Source organism: Coregonus clupeaformis, chromosome 7, assembly GCF_020615455.1.
Source record: "Coregonus clupeaformis isolate EN_2021a chromosome 7, ASM2061545v1, whole genome shotgun sequence".
NCBI classification, from domain to species: domain Eukaryota; kingdom Metazoa; phylum Chordata; class Actinopteri; order Salmoniformes; family Salmonidae; genus Coregonus; species Coregonus clupeaformis.
In genome coordinates, this window is record NC_059198.1 from 488,138 (window position 1) to 506,325 (window position 18,188).

The 18,188-nt window shown below is 45.3% G+C and overlaps 1 protein-coding gene across 4 annotated transcripts in view; it reads left to right on the top strand.

Moving 5' to 3' along the window:
• The window catches only part of LOC121568722 (E3 ubiquitin-protein ligase rnf213-alpha-like), a 68,799-nt gene extending 51,846 nt beyond the window's left edge, over positions 1-16,953 (top strand). For 2 of the 4 annotated variants that reach the window (XM_045221038.1, XM_045221039.1), the window contains exons 52-67: positions 186-261; positions 344-378; positions 505-605; positions 881-1,037; positions 3,311-3,485; positions 3,690-3,784; positions 4,116-4,367; positions 7,929-8,061; positions 8,374-8,457; positions 8,892-9,072; positions 13,255-13,456; positions 14,030-14,107; positions 14,287-14,484; positions 15,081-15,305; positions 15,647-15,825; positions 16,082-16,953. In XM_045221038.1, coding sequence (XP_045076973.1) covers positions 186-261; positions 344-378; positions 505-605; positions 881-1,037; positions 3,311-3,485; positions 3,690-3,784; positions 4,116-4,367; positions 7,929-8,061; positions 8,374-8,457; positions 8,892-9,072; positions 13,255-13,456; positions 14,030-14,107; positions 14,287-14,484; positions 15,081-15,305; positions 15,647-15,825; positions 16,082-16,235 — 2,325 coding nt within the window. In that variant the 3' untranslated portion in view covers positions 16,236-16,953. The remainder of the gene's footprint in view (positions 1-185; positions 262-343; positions 379-504; positions 606-880; positions 1,038-3,310; positions 3,486-3,689; positions 3,785-4,115; positions 4,368-7,928; positions 8,062-8,373; positions 8,458-8,891; positions 9,073-13,254; positions 13,457-14,029; positions 14,108-14,286; positions 14,485-15,080; positions 15,306-15,646; positions 15,826-16,081) is intronic. The other 2 variants (XM_045221040.1, XM_045221041.1) reach the window with 2 other exon arrangements.
• Positions 16,954-18,188: the final 1,235 nt, after the last annotated feature.

Below are 18,188 nucleotides of genomic sequence, written 5' to 3' on the forward strand. Positions count from 1 at the left end.
GGTTGATTAATTATTTAAATACTTTAAAACGCATATCCACCACATCAGTGAAATAGCAGTCAATACAGTCCATGAAAACAACAGCTTTCAACACATTAAAGCCAGTGACTTATCTCCAGGGTGGTCCATTCTGTTCGTCATGTATAGGCCAGCTAACGTTGCTGTTTGTTCCTGTGTGTCTATAGAGAGCCTTCCTCCCCACCATGCCAGAGGACATGCTAGCAGTGGCTCACAAAGCTATGGGGCAGCTGCAGTGGTACTGTAAGTATAGTAACAGACAGATTTAGCAGATTTTATTGTCTAAAATGTGAAGTCGTCAAGCTTTTCTTCTGCTCTTACACAGTTTGTCCCAACAATCACCCGTGCACCATCGGTGAGGTACATAACATTTTAGTTTTTAGTTCATTCTGAATGATCTTATCTTTGGCCCTAACTTTCAGTTTAAGTACGGTTTCTCAGAATCTCTCTCTCTCCTACCCCTCTGTCTGACCCCTCTTACCACAGTGTGGCCAGCCCATGGAGAGGAGTCGATGCCTGGATTGTGGCCTTGAGATCGGAGGGGACAACCACAAAGCTGTCCCTGGCTTCCAAGCCTTTCAGATCCAGTGAGTGGGACTTTTATGGAATTTATAAAAGACAGTTGATAATGGCTTGAGCAGGTGCTGCACTGTGCAGACTTGGGTTCAAACAGTATTTTATTTTATTTCAAATTGTTTAGCTGTGCTTGATTGAGCTGACCTGGCACAATGGAACCAATGGAATAGCCCCCAAAAGTACAAACCCCACCCATCTGGCCATCCAATCCAAGCAGGCTCATACTATTTGAACCCAGGTCTGGTATCGTGACAGTACTGGAAAATGTTTTTCCCCCTCTTCACAGGGGTGACCGCACCCAGACTGGCCACATCCTGGGAGATCCCAGACGGAGAGACAACCTGGACATGCAGGACACCAAGAACATGTCCCCAGTGCCCTTTAACCTTCTGCGCCTGATCACACACATGGCCATGCTGCTAGGGGCCAGCAGTCACCCCCAGGTAGGTACACTAGAACAGATTTTCAAAACTCTCATCGGGGACACAAAGCCGTTCCATTGGTAACTATTCCAGAGCTAACACACCTAATTCAACTTATCAACTAATCATCAAGCATTTGATAAGGTGAATTAGTGTTAGTTCAACTAAATTGTGAAATGTCTGGGGAGGTTTTAAAACCACTGTACTAGAGGTAACTGTTGTAGATGGATGGATGTGGTTATTGGTTTGGCTGTTGTCCAGTGCTGACAGTTACAGTGAGGGAAAAAAGTATTTGATCCGCTGCTGATTTTGTACGTTTGCCCACTGACAAAGACATGATCAGTCTATAATTTTAATGGTAGGTTAATTTGAACAGTGAGAGATAGAATAACAACAAAAAAATCCAGAAAAACGCATGTCAAAATTTTTTATAAATTGATTTGCATTTTAATGAGGGAAATAAGTATTTGACCCCCTCTCAATCAGAAAGATTTCTGGCTCCCAGGTGTCTTTTATACAGCTAACGAGTTGAGATTAGGAGCACACTCTTAAAGGGAGTGCTCCTAATCTCAGTTTGTTACCTGTATAAAAGACACCTGTCCACAGAAGCAATCAATTAATCAGATTCCAAACTCTCCACCATGGCCAAGACCAAAGAGCTCTCCAAGGATGTCAGGGACAATATTGTAGACCTACACAAGGCTGGAATGGGCTACAAGACCATCGCCAAGCAGCTTGGTGAGAAGGTGACAACAGTTGTTGCGATTATTCGCAAATGAAAGAAACACAAAAGACCTGTCAATCTCCCTCGGCCTGGGGCTCCATACAAGATCTCACCTCGTGGAGTTGCAATGATCATGAGAACGGTGAGGAATCATCCAGAACTACACGGGAGGATCTTGTCAATGATCTCAAGGCAGCTGGGACCATAGTCACCAAGAAAACAATTGGTAACACACTACGCCGTGAAGGACTGAAATCCTGCTGTGCCCGCAAGGTCCCCCTGCTCAAGAAAGCACATATACAGGCCCGTCTGAAGTTTGCCAATGAACATCTGAATGATTCAGAGGAGAACTGGGTGAAAGTGTTGTGGTCAGATGAGACCAAAATCGAGCTCTTTGGCATCAACTCAACTTGCCGTGTTTGGAGGAGGAGGAATGCTGCCTATGACCCCAAGAACACCATCCCCACCGTCAAACATGGAGGTGAAAACATTATGCTTTGGGGGTGTTTTTCTGCTAAGGGGACAGGACAACGTCACCACATCAAAGGGACGATGGACGGCGCCATGTACCGTCAAATCTTGAGTGAGAACCTCCTTCCCTCAGCCAGGGCATTGAAAATGGGTCGTGGATGGGTATTCCAGCATGACAATGACCCAAAACACACGGCCAAGGCAACAAAGGAGTGGCTCAAGAAGAAGCACATTAAGGTCCTGGAGTGGCCTAGCCAGTCTCCAGACCTTAATCCCATAGAAAATCTGTGGAGGGAGCTGAAGGTTTGAGTTGCCAAACGTCAGGCTCGAAACCTTAATGACTTGGAGAAGATCTGCAAAGAGGAGTGGGACAAAATTCCTCCTGAGATGTGTGCAAACCTGGTGGCCAACTACAAGAAACGTCTGACCTCTCTGATTGCCAACAAGGGTTTTGCCACCAAGTACTAAGTCATGTTTTGCAGAGGGGTCAAATAATTATTTCCCTCATTAAAATGCAAATCAATTTATAACATTTTTGACATGCGTTTTTCAGGATTTTTTTGTTGTTATTCTGTCTCTCACTGTTCAAATAAACCTACCATTAAAATTATAGACTGATCATGTCTTTGTCAGTGGGCAAACATACAAAATCAGCAGGGGATCAAATACTTTTTTCCCTCACTGTACATCTCTTGAAGGACACTTGCCTCAACGGAGTCTCTTCATCTCTCTCTCTCTCTCTCTGGCTCTCTCTCTCTCTGTCTCTCTCTCTCTCTCTGGCTCTCTCTCTCTCTCTCTCTGGCTCTCTCTACCCTCTCTCTCTCTCTCTCTCTCTCTCTCTCTCTCTCTCTCTCTCTCTCTCTCTCTCTCTCTCTCTCTCTCTCTCTCTCTCTCTCTCTCTCTCTCTCTCTCTCTCTCTCTCTCTCTCTCTCTCTCTCTCTCTCCCCCTCTCTCTCTCTCTCTCTCTCTCTCTCTCTCTCTCTCTCTCTCTCTCTCTCTACCCTCCCCTCTCTGTCTCTCTCCGGCTCTCTCTAACCTCCCCCCTCTCTCTCTGTCTCTCTCCGGCTCTCTCTACCCTCCCCCCTCTTTCTCTCTGTAGGTCATCGGTGCCATCATCAAGCCTCCAGTGCCCGACCCCGGTACATTCCTGTGGGACCACCTGTTGAAGGACATGGAGCAGGTGACCAGGTCTCTGGGGAAGGGGTCAGACGACACGGTCAACACCGTCCACCTGGTCATCAGCAGCCTTCTGGAGCCCCACCAGCCTGGCCAGTGTAAGGGACCAGAAACACCTTGATGTCCTCAATAGGTTTACAATCACTAAAAACAAGTAAAAGGTCTTAGAATGTGCTTTAAGGTGAAGGTAGTTTAAAGTGAAAGCATGTATAAAAATGTACTATTATTATTTTTGAATCATTGTCTGTAATTGATGTCAGATGCTGAAAGTTTCCCTCACTCTACTCTGCTTCTCTCTCCAGGGCCTGTTCCCTATGACAACCTGCTCTCCACCAAGGAGGCTCGAAACGGCTGGGAGACCACCGTCAGCAATGACATCATCACCCCTCAGCTGAAGGTACCAACTATTGACATCACAAAGTCCCCATTTTACTCAGTTTGCCATCTCTAGATGAAGGAATTTCTTTAGCATCTTCAACGACATTTGTTTTCTTTCATTGGTCCATCTATAACCAATGAAAGAAAGCACGCAACGGAACACTTTTAAAACTGTTTGCATTTCTTATTGGACAAGTCTAGGTAGTCCCTCTCTGTTTGAATCTGTTGTATTCTGTTTAGTGTCTAATGAACACTGCCCTGAATAACAGAGAACCCTTGATATCTAAATGAGACCCTCTCTTCCCCCTCTCTCTCTCTTTCTCTCCCCTCCCGTCCCATCCCATCTCCAGCACCTGGACAGGCGGCTGAAGGAGGTGAACGCCTTCGTCCGGGCCGACTCGCGGGTCTCCTCCAACCCCGTGATGAGGCTGGTGTTCGGGGACCCGCGCCTCTTCCTGACCTCTCTGCCCCGGGGGTCTCTGATCCACAGCTCAGCCGTGTGGAGCTGCAGGGAGCGGGTGTCTTTGCTCAGCCTCACCCACATTGTGGAGCAGCACGACGGCAAGGACACCCTGCCCATGCTCTGGCGGTTCCTACAGAGGGTAAGAGCTGAGGCACCGCTGAACGGAAACCTGGGTCTTATTGGACAGGTTCATGTATTCCCTCCTTGTTTCGGTAATCATGGTTGCCTCCACATTAATGTAGAAGTGTTTAGAAGCATATTCTATTCTTATTTACAATAAAAGTGACTCCAAAATGACACTACATTATTTACCATTCATTTTTATTAGCACAAAATAATCTGAAACAACCAAAACATTCAGTATAATGTACAGTGCATTCGGAAAGTATTCAGACCCCTTGACTTTTTCCACATTTTGTTACGTTACAGCCTTATTCTAAAATGGATGACAAAAAAAATCCCTCATCAATCTACACACAATAACCCATAATGACAAAGCGAAAACGTTAAAAAATATATATTTTTTTGCAACAAACAAAAAAGTGCACACTTCAAGAGAAAGGAATATTATTGTCTGTCACCTCAGCTTCCATACTTCACCTGTCTCAACACAGTGTCTTTACACCTAAAGATAACACAAATGGAAATATCACATTTACATACGTATTCCGACCCTTTACTCAGTACTTTGTTGAAGCACCTTTGGCAGCGATTACAGCCTCAAGTCTTCTTGGTTATGACGCTACAAGTTTAGCACACCTGTATTTGTGGAGTGTCTCCCATTCTTCTCTGCAGATCCTCTCAAGCTCTGTCAGGTTGGATGGGGAGCATCCCTGCACAGCTTTTTTCAGGTCTCTCCAGAGATGTCTGATTGGGTTCAAGTCCGGGCTTTGGCTGGACCACTCAAGGACATTGAGACTTGTCCAGAACCCACTCCTGCTTTGTCTTGGCAGTGTGCTTAAGGTCGTTGTCCTGTTGGAAGGTGAACCTTCGCCCCAGTCTGAGGTCCTGAGCGCTCTGGAGCAGGTTTTCATCAAGGATCTCTCTGTACTTTGCTCCGTTCATCTTTCCCTGCCGCTGAAAAATATCTCCACAGATGCTGCCACCACCATGCTTCACCCTAGGGATGGTGCTAGGTTTCCTCTAGACTTGACGCTTGGCATTCAGGCCAAATAGTTAAATCTTGGTTTCATCAGACCAAAACATCTTGTTTCTCATGGTCTGAGAGGCCTTTTGGCAAATTCCAAGCGGGCTGTCATGTGCCTTATACTGAGGAGTGGCTTCAGTCTGGCCACTTTACCAATAAGGCCTGATTGGTGGAGTGCTGCCGAGATGGTTGTCCTTCTGGAAGGTTCTCCCATCTCCACAGAGGAACTCTGGAGCTCATTCAGAGTGACCATTGGGTTCTTGGTCACCTCCCTGACCAAGGCCCTTCTCCCCCGATTGATCGGTTTGGCTGGGCGGCCAGCTCTAGGAAGAGTCTTGGTGGTTCCAAACTTCTTCCATTTAAGAATGATGGAGGCCACTGTGTTCTTGGGGACCTTCAATGCTGCAGAAATGTGTTGGTACCCTTCCCCAGATCTGTGCTTCGACACAATCCTGTTTCGGAGTTCTATGGACAATTCCTTCGACCTCATGGCTTGGTTTTTGCTCTGACATGCACTGTCAACTGTGGGACCTTTTATATACAGTGGGGGAAAAAAGTATTTAGTCAGCCACCAATTGTGCAAGTTCTCCCACTTAAAAAGATGAGAGAGGCCTGTAATTTTCATCATAGGTACACGTCAACTATGACAGACAAAATGAGGGAAAAAAATCCAGAAAATCACATTGTAGGATTTTTAATGCATTTATTTGCAAATTATGGTGGAAAATAAGTATTTGGTCAATAAAAAAAGTTTCTCAATACTTTGTTATATACCCTTTGTTGGCAATGACACAGGTCAAACGTTTTCTGTAAGTCTTCACAAGGTTTTCACACACTGTTGCTGGTATTTTGGCCCATTCCTCCATGCAGATCTCCTCTAGAGCAGTGATGTTTTGGGGCTGTCGCTGGGCAACACGGACTTTCAACTCCCTCCAAAGATTTTCTATGGGGTTGAGATCTGGAGACTGGCTAGGCCACTCCAGGACCTTGAAATGCTTCTTACGAAGCCACTCCTTCGTTGCCCGGGCGGTGTGTTTGGGATCATTGTCATGCTGAAAGACCCAGCCACGTTTCATCTTCAATGCCCTTGCTGATGGAAGGAGGTTTTCACTCAAAATCTCACGATACATGGCCCCATTCATTCTTTCCTTTACACGGATCAGTCGTCCTGGTCCCTTTGCAGAAAAACAGCCCCAAAGCATGATGTTTCCACCCCCATGCTTCACAGTAGGTATGGTGTTCTTTGGATGCAACTCAGCATTCTTTGTCCTCCAAACACGACGAGTTGAGTTTTTACCAAAAAGTTCTATTTTGGTTTCATCTGACCATATGACATTCTCCCAATCCTCTTCTGGATCATCCAAATGCACTCTAGCAAACTTCAGACGGGCCTGGACATGTACTGGCTTAAGCAGGGGGACACGTCTGGCACTGCAGGATTTGAGTCCCTGGTGGCGTAGTGTGTTACTGATGGTAGGCTTTGTTACTTTGGTCCCAGCTCTCTGCAGGTCATTCACTAGGTCCCCCCCGTGTGTTTCTGGGATTTTTGCTCACCGTTCTTGTGATCATTTTGACCCCATGGGGTGAGATCTTGCGTGGAGCCCCAGATCAAGGGAGATTATCAGTGGTCTTGTATGTCTTCCATTTCCTAATATTTGCTCCCACAGTTGATTTCTTCAAACTAAGCTGCTTACCTATTGCAGATTCAGTCTTCCCAGCCTGGTGCAGGTCTACAATTTTGTTTCTGGTGTCCTTTGACAGCTCTTTGGTCATGGCCATAGTGGAGTTTGGAGTGTGACTGTTTGAGGTTGTGGACAGGTGTCTTTTATACTGATAACAAGTTCAAACAGGTGCCATTAATACAGGTAACAAGTGGAGGACAGAGGAGCCTCTTAAAGGAGAAGTTACAGGTCTGTGAGAGCCAGAACTCTTGCTTGTTTGTAGGTGACCAAATACTTATTTTCCACCATAATTTGCAAATAAATTCCTAATAAATAAAAATCCTACAATGTGATTTTCTGGAGAAAAAAAATCTCAATTTGTCTGTCATAGTTGACGTGTACCTATGATGAAAATTACAGGCCTCTCATCTTTTTAAATGGGAGAACTTGCACAATTGGTGGCTGACTAAATACTTTTTTCCCCCACTGTAGACAGGTGTGTGCCTTTCCAAATCATGTAAAATCAGTTGAATTTATTTTTAATACATTTGCAAACATTTCTAAAAATCTGTTTTCGCTTTGTCATTATGGGGTATTGTGTGTAGATTGATGACAAAAATGTTTTAGTTAATCCATTTTAGAATAAGGCTGTAATGTAAAAAAAAATGTGGAAAAAGGGACGTGGTCTGAATACTTTCCGAATGCACTGTATGTATTCAGTGGCTAAACACTCCAAGACCATAAACGTGTTTACAGTCTCATTTACAGTCATAATGTTGGTCAGACCTTCATTCAATACAGTGTGATTGGCAGTTTGTTTTACCATACCCTGTGATTGGTTGCCGTAATATACGACCGTAACATCACCCGCCTGTGATTGGTCTTGTGACAGGAGGCAGAGCTGCGGTTGGTGAAGTTCCTTCCTGACATCCTGGCACTGCAGAGAGATCTGGTGAAGATGTTCCAGAACGTGACCGACCTCAACTGCGGAACCATCGCGGAGTTCCTTCACAGCCAGAAAGCAGGTACTAGTTTAAACTATACTTCTGGGTTAGTCACAGTACTGTATGTCCAACTGAAAACCATCAGTGGTATTGTTTGTATTATTGGCATCATACAGCGAGCAGATATATCATTTATTTCACTATTGAGGCCAGCCGAGCTTAGCTGTAGTTTAGTGTAGTGTGTAGTAGCCAGTTATGCCTCCACCATAGAGGCTGGAAAATAAAATCTAAGAGTCAGCTCTACAGTTCAGGCCAGAACGCTAGTATCAAAAGAATATTCAAGTTTGTTAACAATATAGGCTTATAGATTGATTATTATGATTGTTCTCACAGCCTCCCTCTCGGCCTGGTACGAGAAACGGATCAAAATATTCCTGACAACGTGGAATCAGCTTCGGGTCTCCCTGGCAACCAACGGTATGAGCAAAGATAAACACAGCACAAGTCTAGGGCTCTGTTAATAAATAAATAATATTCAGTAAATATATACAATATTTTAAAATATGCTCTTTGGAGGGGCATTCATGCATGATTTCTTAATCTGCAATTTTGTGATTATTTACATTTTACATTTTAGTCATTTAGCAGACGCTCTTATCCAGAGCGACTTACAGTTAGTGAGTGCATACATAATTTTTATATTTTTCATACTGGCCCCCCGTGGGAATCAAACCCACAACCCTGGCGTTGCAAACGCCATGCTCTACCAACTGAGCTACATCCCTGCCGGCCATTCCCTCCCCTACCCTGGACGACACTGGGCCAATTGTGCGCCGCCCCATGGGTCTCCCGGTCGCGGCCGGCTATGACAGAGCCTGGATTATAATCTGTGTGTTTTGGCTCTGCTCCAGGTGAGATTAAAATCCCTGGCGAGTTCTGCCAAGAGGACCTGGACCTGACCAGTGACTTCTTGGTTCTGTTGCCACGGCGACAGGGTCCCGGCCTGTGTTCCACGGCGCTGGTCAGCTACCTCATCGCCCTGCACAACGAACTGGTCTACTGCGTTGACAAGCATACTGGAGAGGAGACCAGGTGAGGGTGCTGTTGTCCTATTTCATTTACACTCATCTGGGGCCGTAGTAACCAAGCATCTCGGAGTAGGAGTGCTGTTTCAGGATCAGTTTTTCCTTTAGGATCACAATAAGATCACGTGGATGGGGGGACCTGATCTGGGATCGGCTCTCCTACTGAGACGTTTGATACATATCTCAGACTACAACTGAATGCATTCAACTGAAATGTGTCTCCCGCATTTAACCCAGAGAGGTGCGGGGTGCTGCCTTAATCGACGTCATCGGCGCACGGGGAGCAGTTGTTGTTGCGGGTTAACTGCCTTGCTCAAGGGCAGGACGTCAGATTTTTCCACCTTGCCGACTCGGGGATTCGAACCAGTGACATTTTGATTACTGGCCCAACACTCTTAACTGCTAGGCCTGTGGTTCCCAACCTCTTTTGGTTACTATACCACCAACTGAATTTTGCTCTGCCCAGAGTACCCCTGAAGTACCCCCTCGTGCATTTTACCAGTCGGCCTATGGTCTCATGAGTCTTCCCAAGTACCCCCTGTGGATAGGTCAAGTACCCCCAGTGGTCCTAGTACCCTTGGTTAGGAACCACTGCGCTAGGCTACCAGCCGAACTGATAGAAAGCAGAAGCAGACATAAAATCAAATCAAATCAAATTGTATTGGTCACATGCGCCGAATACAACAGGTGCAGACATCACAGTGAAATGCTTACTTACAGCCCTTAACCAACAGTGCATTTATTTTTAACAAAAAAAGTAAAAATAAAACAACAACAAAAAAAGTGTTGAGAAAAAAAAGAGCAGAAGTAAAATTAAATAACAGTAGGGAGGCTATATATACAGGGGGGTACCGTTGCAGAGTCAATGTGCGGGGGCACCGGCTAGTTGAGGTAATATGTACATGTGGGTAGAGTTAAAGTGACTATGCATAAATAATTAACAGAGTAGCAGCAGCGTAAAAAGGATGGGGTGGAGGGGCAGTGCAAATAGTCTGGGTAGCCATGATTAGCTGTTCAGGAGTCTTATGGCTTGGGGGTAGAAGCTGTTGAGAAGTCTTTTGGACCTAGACTTGGCACTCCGGTACCGCTTGCCGTGCGGTAGCAGAGAGAACAGTCTATGACTAGGGTGGCTGGAGTCTTTGACAATTTTGAGGGCCTTCCTCTGACACCGCCTGGTATAGAGGTCCTGGATGGCAGGAAGCTTGGCCCCAGTGATGTACTGGGCTGTACGCACTACCCTCTGTAGTGCCTTGCAGTCGGAGGCCAAGCAGTTGCCATACCAGGCGGTGATGCAACCAGTCAGGATGCTCTCGATGGTGCAGCTGTAGAATTTTTTGAGGATCTGAAGACCCATGCCAAATCTTTTCAGTCTCCTGAGGGGGAATAGGCTTTGTCGTGCCCTCTTCAAGACTGTCTTGGTGTGTTTGGACCATGATAGTTCGTTGGTGATGTGGACACCAAGGAACTTGAAGCTCTCAACCTGTTCCACTACAGCCCCGTCGATGAGAATGGGGGCGTGCTCAGTCCTCTTTTTTTTCCTGTAGTCCACAATCATCTCCTTTGTCTTGGTCACGTTGAGGGAGAGGTTGTTGTCCTGGCACCACACGGCCAGGTCTCTGACCTCCTCCCTATAGGCTGTCTCATTGTTGTCGGTGATCAGGCCTACCACTGTTGTGTCGTCGGCAAACTTAATGATGGTGTTGGAGTCGTGCCTGGCCATGCAGTCATGGGTGAACAGAGAGTACAGGAGGGGACTGAGCACGCACCCCTGAGGGGCCCCGTGTTGAGGATCAGTGTGGCAGATGTGTTGTTACATACCCTTACCACCTGGGGTTCGGCAGTCCAGGATCCAGTTGCAGAGGGAGGTGTTTAGTCCCAGGATCCTTAGCTTAGTGATGAGCTTAGAGGGCACTATGGTGTTGAATGCTGAGCTGTAGTCAATGAATAGCATTCTCACGTAGGTGTTCCTCTTGTCCAGGTGGGAAAGGGCAGTGTGGAGTGCAATAGAGATTGCATCATCTGTGGATCTGTTGGGGCGGTATGCAAATTGGAGTGGGTCTAGGGTTTCTGGGATAATGCTGTTGATGTGAGCCATGACCAGCCTTTCAAAGCACTTCATGGCTACAGATGTCAGTGCTACGGGTCGGTAGTCATTTAGGCAGGTTATCTTAGAGTCCTTGGGCACGGGGACTATGGTGGTCTGCTTGAAACATGTTGGTATTACAGACTCAGTCAGGGACATGTTGAAAATATCAGTGAAGACACTTGCCAGTTGGTCAGCACATGCTCGGAGTACACGTCCTGGTAATCCGTCTGGCCCTGCGGCCTTGTGAATGTTGACCTGCTTAAAAGTCTTACTCACATCGGTTACGGAGAGCGTGATCACATAGTCATTCGGAACAGCTGGTGCTCTCATGCATGCTTCAGTGTTGCTTGCCTCAAAGCGAGCATAGAAGTGGTTTAGCTCGTCTGGTAGGCTTGTGTCACTGGGCAGCTCACGGCTGTGCTTCCCTTTGTAGTCTGTAATAGTTTTCAAGCCCTGCCACATCCGACGAGCGTCAGAGCCAGTGTAGTACGATTCAATCTTAGTCCTGTATTGACTCTTTGCCTGTTTGATGGTTCGTCGGAGGGCATAGCGGGATTTCTTATAAGCGTCCGGGTTAGAGTCCCGTTCCTTGAAAGCGGCAGCTCTACCCTTTAGCTCAGTGCGGATGTTTCCTGTAATCCATGGCTTCTGGTTGGGGTATGTACGTACGGTCACTGTGGGGACGACATCATCGATGCACTTATTGATGATGCCAGTGACTGATGTGGTGTACTCCTCAATGCTGTCTGAAGAATCCCGGAACATGTTCCAGTCTGTGCTAGCAAAACAGTCCTGTAGCTTAGCATCTGCGTCATCTGACCACTTTTTTATTAACCGAGTCACTGGTGCTTCCTGCTTTAGTTTTTGCTTATAAGCAGGAATCAGGAGGATAGAGTTATGGTCAGATTTGACAAATGGAGGGCGAGGGAGAGCTTTGTATGCGTCTCTGTGTGTGGAGTAAAGGTGGTCTAGAGTTTTTTTTTCCTCTGGTTGCACATTTAACATGCTGGTAGAAATTAGGTAGAACGGATTTAAGTTTCCCTGCATTAAAGTCCCCGGCCACTAGGAACGCTGCATCTGGATGAGCGTTTTCCTGTTGATTTATGGCCTTGTACAACTCATTCAGTGCAATCTTAATGCCAGCATTGGTTTGTGGTGGTAAATAGACAGCTATGAAAAATATAGATGATAAACTCTCTTGGTAAATAGTGTGGTCTACAGCTTATCATAAGATACTCTACCTCAGGCGAGCAAAACCTCGAGACTTCCTTAGTATTTGATTTTGTGCACCAGCTGTTGTTTACAAATATACACAGACCGCCACCCCTTGTCTTACCGGAGTCAGCCGTTCTATAATGCCGATGTAGCGTATAGCCCGCTAGCTGTATGTTATCCATGTCGTCGTTCAGCCACGACTCGGTGAAACATAAGATATTACAGTTTTTAATGTCCCGTTGGTAGGATAACCGTAATCTTAGGTCATCCAATTTATTTTCAAATGATTTAACGTTGGCTAATAGGATTGATGGAAGAGGCAGTTTACTCGCTCGCCGTCGGATCCTTACAAGGCACCCCGATCTACGTCCACGATATCTCCGTCTCTTCCTCACGCGAATGACGGGGATTTGGGCCTTGTCGGGTGTCTGTATGATATCCTTCGCGGCCGCCTCGTTGAAGAAAAAATCTTCGTCCAATACGAGGTGAGTAATCGCTGTCCTGATATCCAGAAGCTCTTTTTGGTTATAAGAGACGATGGCAGAAACATTATGTACAAAATAATTTACAAATAACGCGGAAAAACACATATAATAGTACAATTGGTTAGAGGGCTGTAAAACGGCAGCCATCTTCTCCGGCGCTGTTATCTACATGGTTGATATCACCCGCTTACACACATTCTTACACCAACAATATGGTCATTTAGCAGACCCTGTTATCCAAAGGAACTTCCAGAACTGTCAACATTGACACATACAGTATATCGGTGTATGTGGCCATGCAAGACTCAAACCCACAACCCTGGTGTACTGGCAGCACCATGATCCCTACCCCACCCAGCCATTGGAACCACATTAGTTCACTCTTCTCCTTTCCCTCCCCCAGCTACACAGTGAGCCCGGCGGACCTGAGCGACCTGCACGTGATCCGCTACGAGCCGGAGAGGGATCTGCTGCCCTTGGTTCTGTCTAACTGCCAGTACAGCGTGGAGCGTGGCCAGGAGGCCCTGCACGAGTACGACCTGCCCAAGATCCAGCAGCAGATCCTGGCCCGCTTCCTGCAGGGCAAGCCCCTCGTCACCCTCAATGTGAGTCAGTCTGTCTCTCAGCTGTCGGTCAGTCAAATGTACAGTTCTAGGCATCAACAAAGTTACTAAATGCCTGTGCTGCAGCAAGGTACATTGTTAATGTGACAAACTCTCTCGTAGGGTGACGCCAAGTTCATTAGCAATCGTCTAACAATAACAAATGTTATGAAATACAATTTTTAAATATGCTCTTAAAGGGTAAAACTACATCCACTTATAAACATATTTTTTACTAAAGTTAGTGTACGGTAGAGGTCGATGTGCGGTACAGGTTAAACCAGAACTGTATAGATTTCCCTTTTTACAGAAACACTTAGCTGTCACAAGCTGCGTTACACATTCTGATATTTTTTTCACTAATTGGTCTTTTGACCAATCATATCAGCTCTGAAAAAGATCTGATGTGAAAAGATCTGATGTGATTGGTCAAAAGACCAATTAGAGTAAAACATATCAGAATGTGTCTGCCTGTGTAAAAGCAGCAAAAGTGAGGTAAAGACAACAGCGTTACTATATGACCATGTATTAAACATAAAGAGGTTTTGATTTGTTGCTAACTGCCGCCTCATACAGGGAATCCCAACCCTGGTGAACAGACATGACCGCAATTATGAAAATATCCTCAAGGACGTGAAAGGAAAGGTTCAACAGGTAAGTCACAATAACTCTGGTGACATGTTGTCACATGGTATGATATGGGGAAATCTTTGATTGGTACACATCTAGTTTTGGAACACAACCCTGGCATGAGGTTGAGTTGACCCTGCTCTATGCCTGGTCCACGTCGCTGTCATTTCCCTGTTTGTGACCTTTGCCCTTTGTGTCCCTAGGAGCCCCTGCCCATCCTGACCCTGTCAGCGCTGGCTGGGGAGCTGCAGTCATACAGCGAGGTGTGTGAGGCGCTCTCCACCGTGGAGGTGGCACTGGGCTTCCTGGCCATGACAGGCGGCGAACCCCTGCTGCAGCTGGAGCGCTACCTGGAGGAGGTTCTGCAGATGGGAGACCAGACATCCCCACACATCCTCAAGGTCAGCTCCCTTCCTCCGTCTGCAGTCTGGAGCCCACAGACTGTCCGGGTGCAGCATTAACACATCTCTGTTTCTTCGAATGGTTTAGTTGGTAGCTGAGAGCCTAAAGCCAATTTTTTGTTTCACCACTCCATCTAGCTGGCTCTCCATTGGCTTCCTTACAGGAACCAGTAAACAGATGGATACCCTTAACAGAAAGTAGTGACTTAATTTAATCTTGTTGTCGTAAGCTTTTTGGGGTATATGCATATTATCAATCACTATCTAGCCTAATTGGTATTAATTGTACCCTAAAGTTAATACAACACATCTCTCGGTAAGGTGAGCTCTTTCAAGAGAGAACCTGTTAGCAGTGATGTCATGTTTTCTGACCATGTGATTGGAGGTTATATTAAACTAAGGGATAGTTCACCCAAATTACAAAATTACACGTTGGTTTCTTGACCCTGTAAGCAGTCTATGGATGTAAGACAGCAATGCATTATTTGGTTTTGTTTACCTGGCCACTGTTTCAAATGCTAACCTTTTTAGCACAAATCCAGTGCAATGTTGCCCTGAGCAGGCGTAGTCTGAGTCACTGTGTTGTCCTCATGCAGGCCCTGAGCAGGTGTAGTCTGAAACACTGTGTTGTCCTCATGCAGGCCCTGAGCAGGTGTAGTCTGAAACACTGTGTTGTCCTCATGCAGGCCCTGAGCAGGTGTAGTCTGAAACACTGTGTTGTCCTCATGCAGGCCCTGAGCAGGTGTAGTCTGAAACACTGTGTGGCCCTGTGGCAGCTCCTCACCTCACTCAAGTCGGAGAACATGCTGCGCCTCAAGAGGGTAAGACGACGAGACACCACACATTCACCCAGACAACAGTCTTCACATTAAACTGTTGATGGTTTTGTTAGGGTCATGTTTTTACACTGGTTATGAAGTTGTTTGTCTGGATTACTGTTTGTGTGGGTGAGATGTGTTTGAATAACTTACAACATAAGTTGTAACATTGTAACTTAAGTTCTACTAACTTACAAAATTCAGTAACACTAACTTTAGTTATACTAACTTACAAAATCTGATAAATAGCAAATGATCGTAACGTCATGTTTCACCCAAGTGTGTATCTATTAGTAGAAGTTTCACTAAACCCCCCCTCTCCATCCATCCCTCCCCATCCTCAGGACCCGTTTGTGGGGGTCTCAGAGAAGTACAGGAATCCCCTGGGCGATGAAGAGCGGAGGCTGCTCACTACGTTCTTCACCAAGAGCAGCGCTGACTCGTTCCTGCTGGAGATGCACGAGTTCCTGCTGCTGGTCCTGAAGAACCCCCGTGCCCTCGACACATACAGGCCTGACTGGGGGTAAGCCAAGGGGATAACAGCTAGCTGGCATGGTGTAGTCTCTCTTGACACTCTTAACTACCTAGTGCCCATAGATTTAGTTCTGGGTTTCGGGATTAGAAAAATTGTAGTGTTCAATTTTGTATATTGTAGTATTGTTTACGTCAAATGAACATCACGTATGTGTTTCACAAGGCCCACAAACATCTCCGGGTGAGGCATGTTTGATGAATGTAAAAATCACATGTCCATTATCCTTTCCTCCATCGTCCTGCAGCCTGAAAGACACCCTGCTGTCCTACATGGAGCGTAAGGACCTTGACGTTCCCCACGACGTGGACGAGTTGTTCCCCGGAGAGATCAGCCTGGCTCAGTACATCGAAGCCTGGAAGTTCACTGTGGCCTTCAAACAGGAGCGCAGCCAGAGATAGCTCCACCACCTCCTCACTGATTTTACTCTGCCTTTGGCTGTGTCCCAAATGGTGCCCTATTCCCTACATAGTGCACTACTTTTCCCCCCCTGCAGAGTCTAACATAATTTCATACTTTTATTGGTTTTTAGACAGGACAGTATGAAGTCAGTGAGACAGACGATGTTGGAGGATTGACAAGTCGGAAGGGAACAGAGCCAAAGCTCCAACCCCCAGACTCCAGCAATGTAGTGCACTACTTTTGACCCACCAGGTTGGGGTACAGGTTAGGGTGCTATTTCAGATACACACTTTGTATAGACTTTATAGTATACTGTATGTAAGGGCCAAATATATGTTTACAGTCATGTTTAAGAATACACTTATATGATATAGATGCATATGTTTTACACAGTGGAACGTGCAATGAGTGCCTTTTCGGAAATGCTTTCAAAGTGCCAGCAGGCAGGTTCTACTCATGTGCAATACACAATACCTATATACTATATAATTCTGGTATCTAAAAAGTGAAATGTGATTTGTACTAGGAGTACAATGAATGAACGCTCTTTTGAGACGTTCCTAAAAGTTAGAGGAGGAAATTACGAAAGTTGTAATTAGCAAATATTTGTCAGTTTTCTTTAATTAGTTGATAAATATGCACGTACAGTGGAGGCTGCTGAGGGGAGGACGGCTCATAATAATGGCTGGAACGGAGCGAATGGAATGACATCAAACACATGGAAACCATGTTTGAAGTATTTGATACCATTCCACTTATTCTGCTCCAGCCAATACCACGAGCCCGTCCTCCCCAATTCAGGTGCCACCAACCTCCTGTGATGCACAAAATGTTTATTGACTGCTGATGGTCTTGTGTGCACTTTTCAAATGTGAATTTCTCCTTCACATAGTGGTGGTAGTAAAGACTGAATGGTCTTAGACTCAGGGACGCAACTAGATGAGATGTTGGACTATAACTCTGGGGTCTAAAATGTTAAACTCAAACAGCAAAATAAAAAATTATCAAGATTTATCATAGGTGATGTTATCTAATGGGGGGAAATGAGTTTGCACATTTTCTGAAGCTGCCTTGTTATTGATATCTATGGTGTCCCCAAAGGCCACCGTAGATATCTATTTACATGGCTTTGCCTCAAGTGATACGTTTTGTTTTTCCATAACGGACTCATCTACAATCAACACTGAAAAATGGCATGACAGTTTCCACTTTCAGAATCACTGCCTTACAGAATAAACCATGCTCATTGTATTTGGCACTTTGCTTGACGTTCCTCTTGTTGAAGTTAAAGTTGGACCAAATGTTGTTTCTGTATTCCATTTCATTGCTGAAGAGCGTGACATGCAGTGATTATTATGTTAAAACAAAATAAATTGTTTGCCTCAGCTCATTTTTCTTTGTTGGTGATTTCTTGAAATCTGTCTTGGCGCCACAAGACTGTTAAAAGTGACAGTCATTCAATCAAAGAACAGCGTTCGTCTCAGGAATGTGGGTGGAGCAAATTAACATTTAAAGTGACCATCCCATTTTTGAGAGTCATAATCAAATGTATTTGTTTGTGATGTGTAACACATAATTGAAAAGAAGATTATACCAGCAGAATGTATTTTTTTATACTGACCAGGTGGTCTCCATCAGCCCAAAGTCAAGATGCAGGCAACAAACTGTTCTATTTCTTTATTTTGCACACAAAGCAGTCACACATTTTGACAAATGTAGGTTATATTTATTATATTAGTTGAAGTAAAATCTCAAATCAAAGTGTATTTGTCATATGCACAGGATACATGTATAAACAGTACATTGAAATGCTTACTTGCAGGTTCACATCTCAACATTGCAACTGAAATAAAAGAAAAGTAGAATATCATGGAAAACGAAGAAACGGGAAACACAAAAAAAGTACTAAATACATAAGACTCATGAACACGAGAAGGCAGTTTACCTCTGAT